This window comes from Musa acuminata, chromosome BXJ2-2 (assembly GCF_036884655.1).
Source record: "Musa acuminata AAA Group cultivar baxijiao chromosome BXJ2-2, Cavendish_Baxijiao_AAA, whole genome shotgun sequence".
NCBI classification, from domain to species: Eukaryota; Viridiplantae; Streptophyta; class Magnoliopsida; order Zingiberales; family Musaceae; genus Musa; species Musa acuminata.
In genome coordinates, this window is record NC_088339.1 from 26,121,417 (window position 1) to 26,142,624 (window position 21,208).

At 45.6% G+C, this 21,208-nt stretch overlaps 6 protein-coding genes across 8 annotated transcripts; 3 read left to right on the plus strand and 3 right to left on the minus strand.

Annotated features, from left to right (window-relative positions):
* Positions 1–94: 94 nt before the first annotated feature.
* Positions 95–1,038, minus strand: LOC135605630 (lysine-rich arabinogalactan protein 19-like). Its single transcript, XM_065095937.1, has 2 exons — positions 413–1,038; positions 95–299 (listed from the first exon to the last, which is right to left on the minus strand). Exons 1-2 carry the CDS (start codon positions 986–988, stop codon positions 216–218), a joined length of 660 nt encoding a protein of 219 aa, XP_064952009.1. The 5' UTR covers positions 989–1,038; the 3' UTR covers positions 95–215.
* A 1,250-nt stretch (positions 1,039–2,288) lies between these two features.
* Positions 2,289–5,458, minus strand: LOC135605629 (proline-rich receptor-like protein kinase PERK9). Its single transcript, XM_065095936.1, has 8 exons — positions 4,044–5,458; positions 3,555–3,971; positions 3,410–3,496; positions 3,260–3,330; positions 3,109–3,185; positions 2,886–3,033; positions 2,654–2,815; positions 2,289–2,579 (listed from the first exon to the last, which is right to left on the minus strand). Exons 1-8 carry the CDS (start codon positions 4,867–4,869, stop codon positions 2,394–2,396), a joined length of 1,974 nt encoding a protein of 657 aa, XP_064952008.1. The 5' UTR covers positions 4,870–5,458; the 3' UTR covers positions 2,289–2,393.
* Positions 5,459–5,965: 507 nt separating this feature from the next.
* Positions 5,966–8,292, minus strand: LOC103975933 (probable glycosyltransferase At5g25310). Its single transcript, XM_009391077.2, has 5 exons — positions 7,856–8,292; positions 7,664–7,762; positions 7,222–7,331; positions 6,706–7,054; positions 5,966–6,643 (listed from the first exon to the last, which is right to left on the minus strand). The coding sequence occupies exons 1-5, from the start codon at positions 8,237–8,239 to the stop codon at positions 5,966–5,968; spliced, it is 1,620 nt and encodes a 539-aa protein (XP_009389352.2). The 5' UTR covers positions 8,240–8,292.
* Positions 8,293–8,929: 637 nt separating this feature from the next.
* Positions 8,930–10,038, plus strand: LOC103976358 (uncharacterized). Its single transcript, XM_018822542.2, has 2 exons — positions 8,930–9,527; positions 9,693–10,038. The coding sequence occupies exons 1-2, from the start codon at positions 8,930–8,932 to the stop codon at positions 9,986–9,988; spliced, it is 894 nt and encodes a 297-aa protein (XP_018678087.2). The 3' UTR covers positions 9,989–10,038.
* A 925-nt stretch (positions 10,039–10,963) lies between these two features.
* On the plus strand, positions 10,964–14,137 carry LOC135582606 (protein KINESIN LIGHT CHAIN-RELATED 2-like). 3 transcript variants are annotated; one of them, XM_065095940.1, is made up of 3 exons: positions 10,964–11,212; positions 11,732–13,719; positions 13,794–14,137. In XM_065095940.1, exons 2-3 carry the CDS (start codon positions 11,789–11,791, stop codon positions 14,008–14,010), a joined length of 2,148 nt encoding a protein of 715 aa, XP_064952012.1. In that variant the 5' UTR covers positions 10,964–11,212; positions 11,732–11,788; the 3' UTR covers positions 14,011–14,137. The 3 variants fall into 3 exon arrangements, with proteins under 3 accessions (XP_064952012.1, XP_064952011.1, XP_064952010.1); XM_065095939.1 differs by having other exon boundaries at positions 10,965–11,280; positions 11,725–13,719; XM_065095938.1 differs by having other exon boundaries at positions 10,965–11,212; positions 11,725–13,719.
* A 4,483-nt stretch (positions 14,138–18,620) lies between these two features.
* LOC135604990 (glucan endo-1,3-beta-glucosidase, acidic-like) lies at positions 18,621–19,652 on the plus strand. The gene has a single exon (XM_065094653.1). It carries the CDS (start codon positions 18,961–18,963, stop codon positions 19,465–19,467), a length of 507 nt encoding a protein of 168 aa, XP_064950725.1. The 5' UTR covers positions 18,621–18,960; the 3' UTR covers positions 19,468–19,652.
* Positions 19,653–21,208: the final 1,556 nt, after the last annotated feature.

The window sequence follows — 21,208 nt, forward strand, 5'->3', positions numbered from 1 at the left end:
CAATTATAATTAAGTTGTTGTGATCTCTCCGATTTCGTGCCCACTCATGTTGTTGTAATGTCCCAAGTCACGTCGTCAGAGAAACCCATTTCTCTCAAATCCAACACGAATAAACATCGTTTGCATAAAAATGATGGAAACAACTCTTCCAACAACAAAAAATAATAATAATAATATACCCAAAAAGAGTCACGTCGTATGTCGAATCGCAAGCCTCAGTAGTAACTCCATGACAGCAGCAGAATCGCGAGTACGGTTCTCGCCCACCATCCCACCTCAGATATGACACTGCTCCTATTCTGCATTTACCGGAGTGATATAGAGGTGAATAAAATCTTATTATCACAAGGAGGAAAAGACATTTCATATATAGTAAGGATAGATAATGAAGACGAGTTTTGATCTCAATCACCAAGTCATCCGGTTGTGGCGCCGGGCTGGGAACGTTCTCCTCTGGGGGTGTTGGTACAGCCGGTGCCGGCGGGCTGTGCAATGTAGGAGCGGGTGCTTGTGCATGCTTCTTCTTATGCCTCCTCCTCCTCCGGTGCTTCTTCTTACTCTTTGCAGGAGCAGGTGCAGGGCTGAGCTCGGGCGGTGCCGATACTGGCACGAGCGCAGCTGGAGCCGGGGTTGGCACTTGCGGCGATGGCGGTAGAACGGGTGGCAGAGTCGGTGGAGGCACAGCCGGTGACGGCGATGTTGGCGGCGGTGAAGTAGGCGCTGGTGGTAAAGGTGCCAATGCCGGGGGAGGCGTTAGCGGTGGAGGTGTGGCTGGTGGTGGTGGCAGCACCGGTGGGCTGGGTGAAGAAGCCGGAGGTACTTGCGGGCTTGTTTGGCTGGACGTAGGTGGCGACGTGACCGGAGCTGTAGCAGCGGTGGGTGGTGGTTGTTGAGATGGTGCAGCAGCCGGTGCTTGGGCTCCGGCGATGCCGATTCCAATGCATGCAAGCGACATGAAACAAAGAGTAGTGCACCACAAGGACTCCATCGATAGATGAGGGTCGAGGTGTGTGTGTGTGTGAGGGATGCACGTCCATCTGGTGCTGCATATAAAGAGATCTGACAGCAGCTCGAGGGTTTGCAGGGGGAAGGAAGCAAGGAAGGTGGTTGCGTTGGAGGAGTAATTAAAAGGACAGCAGAACAACTTGATGGAATGATTTGGGTTGGAGACAACACATCATTACCTCCGATCTGGTTTGAGAGCTACAAGCAAGTTAGAACAATTTGAATTTGCTCTTCATGTATTAATACCACAAACACAGCATCATCCAGTTGGGCCTTTCACGAGTTACAGGTACTTGTTGATGGATCTTTTCTTGCTGGAAGATGAAATGTCAGTATCCGTAGGAAGATGCTTACCACCAACAGGTTCGCTGGTTTCTGAAGAAACCTTCACTCCAAATCTTTTACCACCTAACCTTCCCAAGAGATTGATGAATTAAAATTGTATAACTTAATATAATAAAATGTAAGGGTATTGATATGGTATTTCGACAACTACAAAGATTATTATTATTATTATTATTATTATTATTATTATTATTATTATTATTATTATTATTATACTTGCTCCAACTGTGTAGGTGTAATCACTGTACATGTCATATATCCTAGTAAAAAAGACCTTCAAAACTCCTATTTGCTTATGAATATTTCTTTTATTTTTCCCCTTGAAAAAACAAACATTACAATTGTAAAACAATAAAATTTTATTGTTTGTGATCATTGGTCATATTTTTAAGATGGCATCAGATGAGATAAGTGTATATTTTTTTCGATGTTTAATTAAAAATATTATGTAGTATCATTTTTCATTTGAACTTGTATCATACATTCATATTTCGCTCATGCAATATCTCAGTACCAAATTACTAACCTTCTTTCGAATTTAGTTATCCGCTTCGAACTCCCTTCTAAAGAATTCCGAGAACTAATTCTTTTTTTTGTCTTTGATTGTTACTAACCTTTTTTTGTGATTCATCTGTCCTAACATAGTTTGGCCATCAAATGCATGGATTAGTGAGGAAACGTCAACTTCTTATGAAACATTTTCATGCCAAGACCAAGATTCTATACAACGTAAACAACAACTGGAGTATGGAACGTAGTCTTGAGAGGAAGTTGGGAGGAGTTGAAAGAATCATCGTCTTCAAGTTTCCTATGATCCATCAAAGAAGCCATTAGGTTTTAGGAACACCGGGAAAAGTCCCCAACGATGATACATTGCTAGTTGATACGACAGTGTTGTGTGTTCAATGCAAGAGCGGTTCAAAATCATGCTTCCGAAATGCCAGAAAAATAAATGAAAATTTGGATCCGATCCTGTTTGAATTTAATGGGTACAAATATAAGTTTGACCAAAAGTAAACTGCTGTTCTTGGGGTCCAATTGGATCACAGATCTGATTGACGACTCCAATTGGACTGGCTATACTCCGAACTGAATTCTTGGCTCCCAAATGCCAACCGCTGAAACAATCTGATATCTGCCGTCTGTCCCACGTTGAACACCTCGCTTTGACCCGGTTTGACACCGTTGTGGAGGTCAACGTCGCTCAAACTATCGAGAACTCTGACCACCTGCAACCAAGAACACATGAACATGGCCACACCAGAAATCCAGAACTAGCCAGGATGTGACGATCGGGTGATACCTTTCCCATTCGAGGCCTCATTGCTGCGGAGTGACGGGTACATGCGGCAGCTGCTTCGATCATCCGAAACATTTCGGTGTCGTCGTAGGCATCTTCCAGCCTCGAATCGGGTAGTTCTCCAAACTCTCCAGTTTCGATGGCATGGGCCAGCAATGGTCGAGCCTGGAAGATTACAATTGCAGTTGACGTCTGAAGAGGTATAATTGCAACATGTTGATTGTATCTTACTCACCCACTCAACGAGGCTTTCATCGCCCAAAGGACGAGTGCCATCAACAGGCTTTCTTCCGGTGATGAGTTCCAGAAGCACGACTCCAAAGGAAAACACGTCAGATCTCTCGGTCAGCTTGCCACTGGATGCATATTCTGGGGCTAAATATCTGGAAACACCAAACCCTATCATCAGATCGTCTAACATGCTGGGCTGTATGCATGCATGCATATGTTTCACATACCCAAAAGTCCCCATTACACGTGTGGTCACATGTGTGCAGGCATCCATGGCCAACCTTGCAAGCCCAAAGTCAGAAACCTGGGAAATGAATCAACACGAGTTACTAACACAACCAAAATAAACACTAACACAACTCCTGTATCGAGGATAACCTGAGCTTCAAACTTGTTGTCCAATAGAATGTTCGAAGTCTTTATATCTCTGTGAATAATCCTTGGATGACCTGGTCAAAATCCCAACAAGATGAAGAGAGAAACAGTCAAAATAGACGTGAGAACCAAGTTTTAGTGAGGAATTCATACAATCCTCATGCAGGTAAGCTATGCCACGAGCTGCACCAGCTGCGACTTTAACCCTCGTTGCCCAATCCATGGCCGGCCCTCCTTTCCCTGCAGATGCTAATAAGCTATTTTTGACATCAATGACATAAGTAAAAGGAAACCTTACCGTGAAGATGAGATTCGAGTGTTCCATTGGGGACGTAGTCATACACGAGCAGTCTTTGGTTGTCCGAGATGCAGTATCCAACGAGCGAGACCAAATGGCGATGGTGGACACGGCTGATGATCTCAACTTCGGCTTTGAATTCGCGCTCTCCCTGGCCACTGCCCACCTTCAATTGCTTCACAGCCACTTCTCTTCCGTCGGATAAGCACCCTTTGTAGACACAACCAAATCCTCCTTCCCCCAAAATATTCTGAGGTGAGAAGCCATTGGTTATCTCGTACAGCTCTTCGTAGGAAAACCACGACGTTGCGCTACCTATCGTGCTGGCTACCATCGACTCAGATGCCAGACTTCCAGACTTGTGGTGGTTGTGGTGGTGTACAAGAGGAGCCGATGGAGACCTCTGGTGGGACGACTCTGATAAGTAGAACAATGTAAAGGAGGTCAACTATGGCCAAAGTGTTGTCTGCTATTGTCGATGGGAATTACCTGACATTACTGAGGACTGGTATGGTGAAGACATGGCAAAGCCTGATTCATAGTTAGCAGGTGGCTTCCTTCGCTTTCTCCTTACGATCCACGTGATGGCTCCTAGCAGGCCAAGTAACACAACAGCAGTTACCAGCGCAACAGCTACAGCAGGTCCAGCCTTCATGCCGCCATCTCCTGAGGATTGGCCACTCTTCTGTCCCACATCTGAAGTAGGAATTCCCGACCCGTTGGAACTTGGGCTGATCGGATCAGCTGGAGCTCGATGTGAGGCAGAGGGAGAGGGTGAAGGAGGAGAAGGGGGTTTGGGTGGAGCAGGGGGTGTACCGCCCGTAGAATTACTGGGAGCAGGAGCAGGAGGTGATTGGCTGCCAGGCGGCGGGGGAGAAATAGTAGGCGGCGGTGTAGCCGATGGTGGAGGCGGTGGTGAGTTAGTGGGCGGTGGTGTAGCAGATGGTGGAGGCGGTGGTGAGTTAGTGGGCGGTGGTGTAGCAGATGGTGGTGGAGGAGGAGGAGGGGAGGCAGAAGGTGGTGGAGGCGGAGTTGAAGCCGGTGGAGGAGACAACGCCGGCGGTGGAGGAGAAACAGATGGTGGTGGAGGGTCCGGTGGCGGCGGAGAAGTGACAACAGGTGGAGGAGGAACATCCGCAGGGGGTGGTGGTGTTGGCGGTGGTGATGATGCTGGTGGTGGAGAGGGAGGGGTAGGAGGAGGGGCATTGGGAGCAGGGGGTGGTGAGTTGGAGGGGGGAGGCGGGGAGAGGGAAGTAGGTGGAGGCGGGGAAGTTGAAGGTGGTGTCGCCGACGGAGAGGGTGGAGGGGAGGACATGCCTTTATATTTTTCAAGACAAACAAATATTCTTTCCGCCGCCGGAAGAGGAGGAGGAGGAGGAGAGCGTCAAACTAGTTTGAGCTCCTCCCCTTCGATTAACATGCTCCAAGATTGCAATGCCATCGAACGCACCGATCGATACCCATCGAACTCCAAGATTGCAATGCCAAAATCCCAGTAGTAAATTTAGCACACAGCCACAGGCAAATCCATCCAGAACTCACGACTTTCTCTGCACAAGAGTTGAAAGATCCCACCTTTCTCAAAATTTGCCCGACACAAGGACCGACCAAGAGCGTTCCCGATCCCAAAGCGCCAAGCTCCACAGTCCAAAACGAGCACTGCATTCCGCAGCGAATGCCCAACCCCAAAAACGCGACCTTTTTCCGAACAAGCTCCGCCGAGTCCCACCTTACCTTTATCAAAAGATTCCACACCGGAAGGGCGAACCATGAGGAGGAACACAACTCGCACAAAGTCTCGGCCGACCTCCTAAGCCTGCCAGCTAAAGTCGAGCACGTCGCCAAAAATAAATCTCCCATAAAACTAAAGAATGCCCCGAGCTGTAAACAGAGCAGACCTCACCTCCTCAGCTCTTTCTCCGCAGACGTGCCGACAACTCAAGTCTTCGGCCCCTCTTGCGTGTGTGTGTGTGTGTATAGAAATATACAGAGAGAGAGAGAGAGAGAGAAGACTTTGCTTGAACACACTATCTTCTCCGAAATAGCCTGGAAGAAGTTAGTGACCTTCCTCCAAAGGAAGAGAAATCCTAATTAATGTGGTTTATACGCTCAATATTTTCTATTTAGCAACATAAATGTGGTTGGAGTTGTAATGACTCAAAGGTTGGCAAATCAAAATATCATCATTATTTAACTGTGCTACTTTGTCAACCTAACATGCAAATTCCAACAACTCACATTGCTTGCTTAGTGGACCCGTTAAACATGGAACTCGAACATGCATCACTGGGTGTCGTCAATGCAGAGCATTCAGGCTTTGACCTTAACGATTTATATTGCACCCAGGTTGTGCTAAGTTACAATGAATCAAAAATGATTCATACAGTTCCTTATAATAATCACAGAACAATTTATAATGAGTAATGGTTCAATCTATTAAACCAAATCGAGTGCAAAATCATGTGAAAGAGATCATACTTCACTGGTTTATCGTTCCATAGAAAATGCTTCCGTAATCTCCTCACGTTCGTCTGCATCCTCACGTATCGCCTGCCACTAATTCCCAGTAGAATCTGCTTCAGCTTTGGTATATCCTTCTCTGCTACCACTACAGAGAACGCACCCCAGTCGAGCACTTCTTCGAATGGGAGCACGAAATTATTTGCTATGATCACCGGAACACAGTCGTAATAGATGGCCTCCACAATCCTTGGGCTATTCACTTCATACCCCATTGGGCAGATGCAGAACTTGCTCGATTTCATGTGTTCGATGTATGACATTTTGGCTGCGATCTCATCCGGCAGCACTTCGTATATCCTCATGTCTCTGTCTCTGCCTCTCCAGTACCGAAGAAGGATGGGCCTAACACGGCCGTGCATTTGTCCGGCAAAGAAGGCCAGAATAGATCTCCTGGAAGCAGGTCTTCCTCCTATGGCCTTCCGGGGACTGTTGGGTGTTCTTACGTATGTCTCCGCAAGGGAGACATCTTTTCCACGGACGAAAACTCCTTCAGAAACATCTGCGTTGCATACCACTTTGATCGTGTTCTTCCGCAGATCCTCATGCAGGTTGGTCGTGTATGTTGCCTGGACGAGAAGAAGTCATAGTTGTGATACGAGTAGTAATTGAAAGATTAGCGGGAGCTTACCCAATCATGGCAAGCAACCAAAAAATGATCTGCTCCTCTTGTCCTGTTCCAGAAAGGATACTTGGCGGAGATGGAGTTGACATAGTCCCTCAGAAAGATTGATAGTGGCTGCATACTACGCGAACCAGCAACATAAAGATGGGTTCTCAGCTGCCGCGAACTATATGGTAGGTAGAACAAGTGGGCCTTGTTTGGATCTTTCACGACAAACCGTGTGTTTTCCTCCATTAATTTCATGAACCATCCTTCGGAAGCGTAAATGCCATCAAGATGTGGTGTGTGGCAGAGTGGTTTGGGTCCATCCTCGTAGATGTATACCTTCAGAATTCTTTCCATCATCTTATAGCTCCTGAAAGCATTTGATTCTTTGAACTCTTTAGTTTTTTGTGACCTCTAAGAAGCGAATCGAACAAGGCAAGTGGGACTCAACTAAAGTTAAGAATCAGAAACTAGAACAGTCAAGAAGAGAATTCTTCATATAATGAATGATCAGATATAAGAAGAACTCTTCCTCACTTCTTGAAGACTGAAACATTCCGGAACAACGGAGCATAAAGATCCGGGTCGTGCAGAACAACAGGTGCACCAGCGATCTCCTTCTTTGCGTGTATAAGCTGCAGATCCGTCTGCATTAGCATGATAGGCGCTCAAAAAGTCAAGTAGGGTTCAATCTTACCACCGAAAGAACTCTTTTCTGGATCGTAAATGAAGGAAATGCAAGCTTACGCGTCTACCTCTCGCCAGTGATTTGGGACCTCTGCCACTCCTGTAACATTCACTTCTGCCGCATTAGAGACTCCAGTCGAAGGCGTCTTAGTGGCAAAGGCCGCCTTGGTGATGTTCTTCGAAGTGGAAACAGACTGTGCACACCAACGCAAGAAACCAAACTCTCAGTCTCTGACACCATTCCTACTTCACTGTAATACAAACAAAAAGCATCAGCGTTTGTAGGATTCACCATGGCATCATCACCGACTCGAGGAGGAGGAAGTGGTGCAACGGAAGGAGGCGTCACGGTCGAAACAGGGAGAAAACCGGGGCTTGGAGTCAAACAGGGCTACGGAACGTCAACAAGAAGTCAGTGGCCTGTTGGTAAACGCTTCAACGTTTGACTTAAAGCCATGCAAGAAAGCAGTTTTGCTTTACCCACCCCATCGGGCACCAAAGGCGACGTCTTTGGATCATATGCACCCTCGGCCGGAGAAGGAGAAGGCGCAATGAGAGACGGTGATGCGGTTGAAACAGGGACTTCGGTTGGGGGCGGAGTAGAAGCAGGATGGCGGCCGAGCGGCGGACGAGTGTGACGGTGAGTAGGAGGAGGCGACGGTAGGAGAACGAACTCCTCGGGGGAAGAATTGGAGGGAGGAGGAACCAAAAACCAGGCGGAGACGCGGAGGGTGGAGGAGAAGAACGCGTAGAGCGCCGCCGTCGACGCGACGAGGGCGACGAGAAGTAATAGACTCCTCCAACCTCCGGCGCCGGCACCGCCCCCCCATCCCAGGCAGCGGGCCACTGCCTTCTCATAGTCGATCATGGCCGTGGGCCGGAGATGTTTGGTTCGCGTCGTCCGCCGGCGCCAGAGATGGAAGGCAGACATCTGCGACATGGGCTTGCGATGGACAGTGAACCCAAAAAAAAGGGCAAGAAGGCGGGGGAAAATTGGCGACAGCGAGGGCGACAAATCCGCTGTGTAGTCGTAATTTGGAGCGTAAAATGACGTTCTTATCCCTGATCATTATCACTAAACTCTAATTTAAATTTACCGGTGACGGAGTAATCGGTAATTGTAACTTTGTTGGTAGTTGTTGCCTCCGTGGGTTTCATTCTATGGTATGAAATCTCAAGATATGGTTACTAATTAGAACAGTATCTCCACTTTCCAATTTATATTATTACATATATACAAGTAAAAAGCTCAAAATCTAAATACATATTTGGATTTATTCTCAATATTAGGGGAAAAAAGGAAAAATCAAACACTGGATTCATCACGGAATAAAGAGTTGAGCCATGAAAGGAGGCAAAGAACTGAATGCTCTCATCGTTTCCTTGATTCCACGGTTCTTCGAAATGTATCTTTATTCTTGTTCTCTTCACGATCTTCTGTTTCCTCCTTACGATCCTTCGAAAAAGTCAAAGAGGTCAGCGACTGTCTGTCTCTACACCCTTCCCTCCGTAGATTTTTATATTTGTCAAACCCTTTTAAGAAGGCCAGGCAGGCCTCATGTTCCCAGCCAGCGCGGTACCCCTCCTCCTCAGGTTCGCCGCCGCTGCGATCACCGGAGCGGCGGCGCTCGTCGCCCTCAGGAGCGTCCACCGGGAGGAGGCTGTCGCTGCGCTGCGCCGTGATGTTCGCGACGCCCTCCGCCGCCTCGATGAGCCTCCCGCGGTCCTGGTCACGGGGTTCAGGGCCCACGGGAAGAGCGCCCTCATCAACACCGCGTGCCGTGCCCTCGCCGCTGAGGCCGGACCGGTGCTCCTCCGGACTGAGACGGCCCCGCGGGGCCCTGGAGGCGCTACACTCGCCCGCCTAGTCGTCCGTGCTGCGGTGGCGAGGGGCAGCAGCGAGGAGGAGGAGGGAGGGGGGTCGGAGGACGAGGAAGAGGAAGAGGAGGACGCGGTGGTGGAGATGGTGGACGCCCCGGCCCTGCCGGAGCCGGGAATTCTAACGAGGTCGGACGTGGAAGCCGCCGTCTGCGGCAGCCCTGGCAACCCTCCGCCGGACTGCGTGATCCTGGTGCTCCGCTGCGGCGGACCGTCGAAGGAAAGTCGCGTGGCGGTCAAAAAGCTGGCCGACATCGCTACCGTGGTCCGTGAAAGAGGTATATCATTGCACCCCTAAGATGAATCGTTCGGTTCCCACGTCGCGACTCCCTTCACTTTCTCTCCCGACATGGATCTCCTTCTTGGCATGTACAGCTCAGTGGCACCTCTACGCAGGCCTTCGGCCGTTGTCTAACATAACACACGGCTGTTGTTGCTCGTAGGCCTGCAATTTGTGGTCGTGCTAACCCACAAGAAGCACATAAAGAGTAAGAGGCAAGCCGAGGAACTCCGGCGGGAGATCGCCCTCCGAGCCCGAACAGACTGCGTCTACTTCATCGAAAACTACACCGCCGGCAACATGCTCCATCTCCGGCGTCCCTGGACGTCAAAGAACAACTTCGAGACGCATTTCACGGTGCTAACGATGATGAGGCAGTGCATCGAGTTCACCAAGTTGCACCGCAGCAATTTGGCGCGGAAAGCCAATGACAACGCCAACAGCAGTAGGCTACTATAGGGAACATGGAAACTTATGTTCTATCAGAAGGTTATCCCAATGCATTCGTTCTCCTGTGAGACGATGTTGCCATCCTCGTATTCTGACATACTAATGTGAAGATAAGAGTTGACTGTGGTCATTTGTGAGCGTGTATTATTACGTTAAGATATAACATATTTAAAAATCACACAAAATAATTTATAAAACTAATAAAAATATAATACTTGGTCATAAAAAAAAGATAAATAATCATGCACGTGACGATGACCATACAAGTGCGTCATACCGACCATTAACCAATAACATTAACTACTAGCACATCAATCATAGAATTAAATGTGAAGGCGGGGCCCAGGTCGCTGGCTGCCAACCTCTCGACTCCGGGAGCAGCCGCCGGTAAGCCTTCCCTACCTTCGCTTTCCTTTGTTCCCATCACCTCCCCTTCCTACTTCCCTCTACGTCGACGGCCAAACCACCCACTCTTTCTCTGCTTTCCATGCTTCCTTCCTTGGGAGTAAAGAATCAAAAGCACTCGAACCAACAACACATCGGGGAATAGCCTGCACCCAATCCAAGCCACCCAGGTTTCAATCGATTCGATTTATTGTTCCATCATCACTTCACCACTCTCCAATCATCCCTCTGTACACACCCACTCATTTACATGCATATTGATGCCATCCGCACGTCTTGCGACGGTCTTACATCAACATATCTAGTGGTAAGATTGATAAGACAGACCATCTTTATGATCGCGACACGTGGTGGTCCACCCACCTTACCTTTCTTGTACCCTAATCTGAGCCTGCTCGATCACCGATGACGGGATAATACCCTCTTCCCGTCGGTCGATGTACATGTCCCCGTTAGATCACCAACCAATCACCATCTCCAGCTTTTCCCTTTGTCTTTATCCGAGTAGGGGGGCGCGTCTACTGAGATACCAATCCCGGCCGTCCGTAGATCCAACGGGTGATGCGCTGATGGATGGGCAAATCCGTCACGTTAAGGAGGGAAGAGCTCCCCCCGGGAATCGGCCTGGGCGGGAGAGGAGTCGCCTTCTCTCTCTCCCTCTCCCAACCTCCTTCTTTTGCTTCCCTATCCCGTCGCCTCCCGTCCCACCTAATCCCCCATCTTTTCACGATGCATCCCAGTCTTATATAGCACGATCTTTTCCGTGAAATGGGAGTGCTCAACGACGACCCTCGCTCCGAAAAATTGGACAAGATGGGGGGATTTTAGGTATGGAATGCGTTCTCTATGTCCGGCGATCTTGGATCATATCGAGGACGAGACTTCTCGTATAGCCGGTGCAAATTCAATGCGTCGATTTATTCGTGTATTTATGATTTGGTTTTGGTGTTGAGTGATGGAATCTGAGGTGATCTATATGTCATCCCGTTATATCCGTGGAGAATTCCTCGATTTCTCGTTTGTGAATCTCAAATTCGTGTCGATCGTCTAATTTTTTTCTTTTAGGGACGGATGGTTGCTGTTTCTAATGTTTTACGTTCTTCCATTTGTTCGTTCATTTGAAAGATCACTTCTTGTGCCTTCCATGATCCAGTATAGCAAGCTTTCTCTGTTCTTTGTTTGTTTAGCCTGGTTACTTTCGTTCTTTATTTGATCCGTTCTACAACACGATGATTCAATTTGTTGTTTAAGAAAAATCGTTATTAGATTTGATTTCATGACCATATATATCGCGAGCTCTTCTTTCCTTCGTTGAAAGAATTTTCCGTTTCCTGTGCTAGCGAATAGTTTGCAGGGTTGCTGTTGTTGATCTGGGGTTCCGCCCGCTATTCTGACGACGTCAACATGCCGGGAATCGTAATGGATGGAGTTGGTACGAACGTGACGCCAAATGGATTGAATTCTTCAGATATCAAAGAGAACCAGACCACATCAAGATCACCGATTTCTCCAAGCCTGAAGAGTGCGCCGAGTGAGGCTCTGGAACTTGTTCTTGACGGTTGCAAGGACCTCTCGATCGAGCAGCTGTATCATAACGTGTGTGAGATGGAGAGCTCCAGCAACGAATCACTGTCTCAACAGAGCTTTGGCTCGGACGGTGAGGAGTCAAGAATCGACTCGGAGCTGTGTCATCTGGCAGGTGGGGAAGGGGACTCCGTGAAATCAATAAACCAGAGAGAGGAAAATGGGATGGCTGCACAGAAACAAGAGAATACCTCAAAGACCCAGTCCCCTAATATCTCATCGAAGAAGTCGAGAAGGCCTCCTGGATTGCGACTGAAGTCTGATGCCTCCATGAATTCCAGCACTAGGGCCAAAAGCTCCCCTGAGAAAGACGATAAAAGTGTGGCGAAGCTTGGCTCTGCGGTGGGGCGTCTGAAGAAACAGAACAAGTACCCTAGAGGAGAGCCAAATTGGGAGAACGGAACCCAGGATCCATCGGAAGCAGGGCTGGAGAACCCAGACCTGGGGCCTTTCCTTCTTAAGCATGCGAGGGATTTGATTGCTTCCAATAATGCAAAAAGAGCTCTCAAGTATGCCCTCCGAGCAGCCAATTCATTCGAGAAATGCGCCGGCGGGATGCCCAGCTTGGACTTGGTCATGAGCCTCCACGTCGTAGCAGCGATCTACTGCAACCTAGGACAGTATGCGGAGGCTGTCCCGGTTCTTCACCGCTCGATTGAGATTCCAGCCCTTGAGGAAGGCCTAGAGCATGCACTTGCCAAGTTTTCTGGTTATATGCTGCTAGGTGACACATACGCCATGCTGGGGCACCTGGGGAGCTCCCTGCAGTGCTACACGGAAGGATTGGCGATTCAGAGTCGTGCGCTGGGTGATATGGATCCACGAGTCGGTGAAACTTGCCGCTACGTCGCCGAAGCTCATGTCCAAGCCCTCCAGTTTGATGAGGCCGAGAGGTTGTGCCGGAAGGCTCTTGACATACACAGAGAGAAGGGCGAAACCGCGTCTTTGGAAGAAGCAGCAGATAGGAGGCTCATGGGTCTCATTTGTGATGCCAAGGGAGATCATGAAGCGGCCCTGGAGCATCTAGTCTCGGTGAGCATGGCTTTGGTGGCCAATGGCCAGGAAACAGAGGTGGCTTCCGTTGACTGCAGCATCGGAGACATCTACCTCACGTTGGGACGATACGAGGAGGCGGTGTTTGCATACCGGAAGTCTCTGACCGTGTTTAAGGCCACCAAAGGGGAGAACCATCCAACAGTCGCGTCGGTCTTTGTTCGTCTTGCTGATTTATACAACAGGATCGGAAAGTTCAGGGAATCCAAGTCCCACTGCGAAAACGCTCTTCGAATATACGGCAAGCCAATTCCCGGTGTATCCTCGGAGGAAGTCGCCGCCGGTCTGACCAATGTCTCTTCCATATTCGAGTCGATGAACGAGCATGAGCAGGCACTGAAGCTACTACAGAAGGCCTCGAAGATGTACAGTAACTCTCCTGGCCATCAAAACACCATCGCGGGCATCGAGGCACAGATGGGGGTGCTACACTACATCAGAGGCGACTACGACGAGTCCTATATTTCCTTCAAGAATGCCATCACCAAGCTGCGGGCATGCGGGGAGAAGAAGTCGGCTTTCTTTGGAGTTGCGTTGAACCAGATGGGCCTTGTTTGCGTTCAGAGGTTCGCAATCATCGAGGCCGCGGAGCTGTTCGAGGAAGCCAGGAGCATTCTTGAACAAGAGTATGGACCATTTCATCCGGACACATTAGGTGTGTACAGCAATCTCGCCGGAACTTACGATGCTATGGGAAGGTATGCACTCAGAAACGGTTATGTATGTGCCTTCTCGTCTATTTTGCAATCTCATGCTTACTCCCTGGTTCCAGGTTGGACGAAGCCATTGAGATCCTGGAGTATGTTGTCGGGATAAGGGAGGAAAATTTGGGAACGGCCAACCCAGAGGTAGATGATGAGAAGAGGAGGTTGGCCGAGTTGCTGAAGGAGGCTGGCAGAGTGAGGAACAGGAAACCCAGGTCTCTGGAAACTCTGCTCGACAAGAATCCGCATGCTATGAACAAAAACACTGTTACTGCAGTGGTATGAGAAGGGTATCGAGGCGTGAAGCACTCATATTATTATTATTATTATTATGTCGAATGGTTTGTTGTCGTTCCTTATGCTGCGATTCCAGGGACGAGGGAGGGGTTAATAATATTCAACTTTGGTTGTACATGGGTTCTCTTTCAGTGTATGAAGTTGAACAAGTGATTGCATGCTACGAACACCAGTGATGGAAGGCAATGCTAAGCATACAAAGAAAATGTCATGTCAACTGCAGTTCTTCTGAGAAGTGCAAAATGTTGGGAATGAGGTTAGCGAGATATGTCAACTGTAATTTTTTTTATCGAGTCGATAAAAAAATGATAAAATATAAAATAAATACATATGATTTAACATGATTCGAATTACGATATAAATATCGAAAAAAATAAAGAATCTGTATGAAAAGCTTAATCGTACAGAGATAGAAGAGTCATAATATGATAATGATCTTCCTAGGAGAAAACTTACCCAAATCTAACAAAAACAGAAAATTATAGAATTACTCCGATTGACCAAAGTTGACCAGGGTTGACCAATCAACTTCACTTCTTCCTCCTCACCACGGCTGCTGCAATGAGCGCAGTAATTGGCCGGTGACGGAGATAGGAGACCGAACGTCGGAGACAAGGACGAGAAGCCTTGGTCGATTTGGTCGCCCACGCTATTGCCTGCGGCCAGCGTCGCCGCCCGCGTGCCTGCTGCCCTCGCGCACCACCACACGCGGGTCGTGTTTCACGGCTGTCGCCCACGCTGTTGATCGCAGCCAGCGTCCAAGTCTTCATTGCTGCTAGTTATCTATCTAGATTGTTAATCATGATCTAGTAGTTATAAGTTGGTTTCAATAACCACCTCGTGATCTATCTCATGATCTAGTAGTTAGGGTGGTTGTCATTAGGTCCTATAAATAGGATCGTAGTTCATGTAGATTTGATTCTAGTTATCTATCTAGATTGTTAATCATGATCTAGTAGTTATAAGGTGGTTTCAATAACCACCTCGTGATCTACCTCGTGATCTAGTAGTTAGGTGGTTGTCATTAGGTCCTATAAATAGGATCGTAGTTCATGTAGCAAGGTATTGAGATATATAGACATTGAGAAAGAGAGATTAAGCAGAGGAAGATAGAGAGTCAATCCTCCTGCTTTTAATATTACACTCGTATCGTAGTATTCTGTTTCTTCCTTGTTCCTCCATCCCCAACATTTGTGGTATCAGAGCCTAGTTTCAATCTGAACTGGGCATTATGGCTTTTAACGGCAATTCCGTGTCTCAACTCCTTATTCCAATCTTCTCGGAATTTTGGAGTATCAAGATGAAGACTCTATTTAAGTCTCAAGATCTTTGGGACTTAATAGAGAATGGATATGCAGATCCAGATGATAAAATCAGGCTGAGGGAGAATAGAAAGAATGACTCAAAGGCATTGTTCTTCATTCAACAAGCTGTACATGAGACGATCTTCTCAAGAATTGCAGCAGCGACAACCTCAAAGCAAGCCTGGTTGATACTTTAAAATGAATTTCAAGACTCATCAAGGGTGATTACGGTAAAACTTCAAACCTTCCGTCGTGAGTTTGAAATTTTGTTCATGAAAAGTAATGAATCGGTGCAAGATTTTCTTTCTCGAGTGACTGAAATTGTTAGTCAAATGAAATCTTATGGTGAACATCTTCCTGATCATATAATTGTTGCAAAAGTTTTGAGAAGTTTAACTCCGAAATTTGATCATGTTGTTGCCGCAATTGAGGAATCAAAAGATTTATCTACTTATTCATTTGATGAACTAATGGGTTCCTTGCAAGCACATGAAGTAAGATTGAACAGGTCACTTGAAAAAAGTGAAGAAAAAGCATTTCAGGCTAAGGGGGAGTCTTCTATTTCAAAAGAAGATAAAAAATCAACAGGAAGAAGACGTGGCAGAGGAGGATTTCGTGGTAGAGGAAATAGAAGAGGAAAAGGACACTTTGAAGAACAAGGGCAATCAAATTATGATCAAAATTATAAAAGTGGAATTCAATGTCGCTATTGTAAAAAGTTTGGTCACATGAAGGCAGATTGCTGGAAAAGAGAAAAGCAAGCAAGCTATGTGGAGAAAAATGAAGAAAATAGTAAGTTGTTTATGACTCATTCACAAATTCATAACATCTCAAATGATATTTGGTTTTTGGATAGTGGATGTTCTAATCATATGTTAGGCATAAAATCAATATTTAGAGATATTGATGAGACTCACAAGTTGAATGTTAGACTTGGAGATAACAAGCAAATCCAAGTGGAAGGGAAAGGAATAATTGAGGTGAAGACAAATCAAGGTAAGGTAAAATACCTTGATAATGTTTTCTTTGTTCCTACTTTATCACATAATTTGTTGAGTGTTGGACAATTAGTAAATGATGGATATTCAGTAATATTTGATGATGGTTCATGCACTATTAGAGATAAGAAATCTGGTTTGATTATAGTAAATGTTTGCATGACACAAAACAAGATGTTTCCACTTGATGTGTCAAATATTGAAAGACATGCGCTTATCACAACTCAAAAGAATGAGTCTAGTTTATGACATTTAAGATATGGACACCTTAACATTAAATGTTTAAGGTTGTTAAGTCAAAAAGGAATGGTTTTTGGATTACCTAAGATTAATACACTTGATGTATGTGAAGGATGTATTTATGACAAACAAAGTAGAAAATCATTTCCTATTGGAAAAGCATGGAGAGCATCTTACTGTCTTGAATTAATTCATGCTGATTTATGTGGACCTATGAATACAAAATCATTCGGTGGAAGTTAATATTTTTTATTGTTTACGGATGATTATAGTCGCATGAGTTGGATATATTTTTTGAAATTGAAATCTGAAACATTTGATAATTTTCGAAAATTCAAGGCACTTGTAGAAAGACAAAGTGGTAGATATATAAAAACACTTCGAACAGATAGAGGTGGTGAATTTTTATCTAATGAGTTTAGTTCTTTTTGTGAAGAAAATGGTATCCACAGAGAATTGACAGCACCATATACACCGGAGCAAAATGGTGTAGCTGAGCGTAAGAATCGGACTGTCGTTGAAATGGCAAGAAGTTTGCTTAAAGGAAAACATCTTCCAAATCAGTTTAGTTTTGGGCATAAGCAGTTGCAACAGTAGTTTATTTGTTGAATATTTCACCAACAAAGACTGTTATGAATCGAACTCCTTTTGAGGCTTGGTATGGTATGAAACCAAGTGTTAGACATCTAAGAATTTTTGGTTGTATTGCTTATGCTTTAGTGAATTCACAAAATCATCACAAGCTTGATGAAAAATCAGAGAAATGTATTTTAATTGGTTATTCTTTACAATCTAAAGCATATCGATTATATAACCCTGTTAGTGGCAAAGTTATTATTAACAGAAATGTTATGTTTGATGAAAGGGCAAGTTGGAATTGGGAGACCAATAAAGGTGAAACACAAATGCAGATTCCAGCAGAACTAGATACTTCGCAGAATCAAGTGACAGATCCTGCTCCAACAAATTCATCGTCAGCCTCACCCAATAGCAGTTCAAATTCGGATTCCTCAGATGAAACCCCTCCAAGAAATTTCAGATCACTGACAGAAATTTATAACTCAACATTTGCTTTGTTTATTTCAGATCCTACAATTTTTGACTCAATATTTGCTTTGTTTATTTCAGATCCTACAATTTTTGATGAAGCAGTTAAAAAAGAGGAATGGAGAAAAGCAATGAAGGAGGAAATCAAGTCAATTAAGAAAAATGAAATTTGGGAGCTAATGGATCTACCGAAAGAAAAGAAAACGATTGGGTTAAAATGAGTGTTCAAAACAAAATTTAAATACAAATTATTTGGTTTCACTAATAGTGATTGTGCAGGAGCTTTAGATGATCGAAAGAGTACTTCAGGCAAGTGGAGCCATAACAAGGAAGGGGGAGTGTTGAGATTTGATTCTAGTTATCTATCTATATTGTTAATCATGATCTAGTAGTTATAAGGTGGTTTCAATAACCACATCGTGATCTACCTCATGATCTAGTAGTTAGGGTGGTTGTCATTAGGTCCTATAAATTGATCTAGTAGTTAGGGTGGTTGTCATTAGGTCCTATAAATAGGACCTAGTTCATGTAGCAAGATATTGGCATAGAGATAGAGATTGAGAGATTGAGATAGCAAGCAGAGGAAGATAGAGAGCCTATGTGCATTTGGTATCTTGTAAGTGTCTTTTCACATCAGTTTTCTTGAGTTAAAAGGATTCTTTTTACTCGTATCGTAGTATTCTGTTTCTTCCTTGCTCCTCCATCCCCAACACCTTCCCCGTGGTCCCTCACCACCTGCTGTAGTCGCGGTCACCGGGATCACCGCAGAAACTGATCAGAGTGCCATGGCAACCTTGCTCATGTGCATATCTAATGAAGCACTTCAAGAGGCTGCCGTAGACCACATAGAAGCAAAGGCCAAGATGCGAGGGGCGTGGAAGACACAGTGAAGGTTTGAGAAAAAAGAGGGAAGAGGTGAGGGCAGTCTATTCAATGTTTTCGCAGTCTCATCTTTATCTCGTGATCCTGTAACTTACTAATCGCTTTCCAACCAAAACAAATCCCAACATCAACGGAGGCCATTGGCTGCAAACGTCGTCGTCGACAACGAGAACCTCGCCAACGGAAACCTCACCTATCTCTGCACCGCCGGCGTCGACAACGTCGTCGACTGGCTCAAGTCCGCCATCCTCACCAACGTTGACCCCAGCCAGGTCCGCTACCTGGGTGTTGGGAACGAGGTCGTCGGCAAGGACCCTTTGTACGTCTCCAACTTCGTGCCCGCCATGCGCAACCTTCACAAGGCCTTGCAGAATCCGGGCCTCGAGAAACAGATCAAGCTCTAGGCCCCTCAGGCCGCCTCGTCCATTCTCGGTGTCACCTTCCCTCCCTCTTCCGGCAAGTTCGAGATGCGCCTGCTCCCCGTCATGAAGCAGTTGCTGCAGTTCTTGTCGGAGACCGAGTCGCCGCTCATGGTGAACACGAACCCATTCGACACCTACGTCGACAACCCTCTCAAGGTGGCACTCAACTACGTGCTTTTCGGCGTGAACAAGGCGTTGTTCCATGACGACTGCAAGGCGTACTCCAACCTGTTCGACGCCACCGTGGATGCGCTGGTGGCGGCAATGCAGAAGCAGGGGTTTCCCAAGATACCGGTGCTGGTGACGGCCACGGGATGGCCGACCAAGGGGAAAACCGCTGCCACGCCGGAAAAGGCAGCGGCTTACGCCCAAGGAATCATCGACAAGGTGGTGAAGGGGGTCGGCACGCCGATGAGGCCACGTGACACGGTGGAGGTGTTCTCGTCCAATCTGTTCGACCAGAACAAGAAGGAGGGCAAAGAGTACGAGAAGCATTTCGTCATCTTCAATGTCGATGGAAACCGCATCCTCAAGATCAGCTTCGTGCCGTAGAATGAGATGGGTTTGGCGTCTCGATGGTATGGTTCCGCCGCAGGGGTGTCTCGGTCGCAGGGGATCTCATCTCCTACATCTCTCCTCATTTAGTTTTGGTTCTCAGTTGGTCGTTATGAGTTCCCGCCACTGTTGGTGACGCCTCTCTCACCTGGGATGGGAGCAGCTCTGTTAAGGAGAGCTACAACAACTAGCAGTGCAACTCATGGAATGACATGACAGTAAAAAATCACTTTGGTTTTGATGAAAATAATAAAAGATACAAATAATTATTAAAAAAAATTATTGAAGAAGTGAAATAGCTTCGTTCTCGACGGATCAACGAAGACTATTATGATAAGGAAAATGAGAATTGACCATGGAGCCTCTTTGGTCGTTAGTCGAAGACAAAGACTTTTTTTAGTGGTATTGGTCGCTGGTCGAATGCGAGCGAAACTTTGCTTTTCTCATTGCTCTAATACCAAAAATAATAGAAAATAAAAATAATTATTAAAAAAACTTTAAATACATTAAGTTATCCTTCTCCTATGTATATAGGAAGTATTTTCCTCGGGATTTTCCTCATGAGAGATTTCCTGAAAAATCTTATCTCTATCAAGTTTGTCTTCTTCGCTACCCACGATTTAACTCACTCATCGAGTAAATTGCATCGTGCATGAACCATCCCAAAATCCATCTTATAGAATTATAAATCATTTATAATATATAATCCTCGGGGAATGTATATTATAAAAAGAATCATCAAACTGACCACCAAGCCATCTACTCTTTAATTTATGTAACTCTCAAATCATCATGTCAGCCCAATCTCCAAAAGAAATACCATCGAATAATAACAAATAACATCATCATTCATGTACCATTATTATACACATACTTCATCGATGATATTTGGACGTTCGAGATACGCTTTCCAACAGTAAATAGATGTATTTTACTTATCAAGATGACTGATAATGAGAAATCATGTTGCACTGTCGATAGTTAATGAAGTGATATTTCACCCGATCATGATCATAAAATTTGTCTCCGACAAAGATATATATATACGTCTCATGTAACTATATATATATATATATATATATCGGTCTTTCCATGAGAAATCAAAGTGGTGGGCGGCACGCGTTCAGACTATTGTATCGGTCTTTCCATCCACATGCTCATATATAATATATAAACTCAATTCACTATGTGTTTTACGTCCAAATGAAGCAGTTGTCTACATCATGAATACAACACAGTATAAGTGTGAATTAAGAAAGCGGCCACTGTTCATATGTATGTCTGATAAGAATTAAACGACATCGTCTGACATGATCGTCAACTCTCTCAAATAAAATATCGAGAGACAAAGACTGCATGGTCTGTAGTCTTTGGCACTTGATAGGGTGGGGGTTTGACCTGATCCGTTTATTATGTTTTGTGGGTGGATCCCAACCAGGCACAACCAACAACTTCACCTTCAACATTCCTTTTCAGCTACATTAATTATTATCCGAGTTAGACATTAATTCGAAGTTAATAATAATAATAATTATTTTTTATTTTCATCACGAAAAAGTCAACGGCTAATTTGTCATCACCCGCTTCGCTTCCGAGCGATCCCAAAACCTGTAAAACTACGTCGAATATTTTTAGTTTACTTGGCTACCTATATATGCACGCATATACACATTATTCATTTATTTTACATTCCTCTTCTAGTTGTTTGTACGACTGTCGGAAGTCAATGCGACGAATT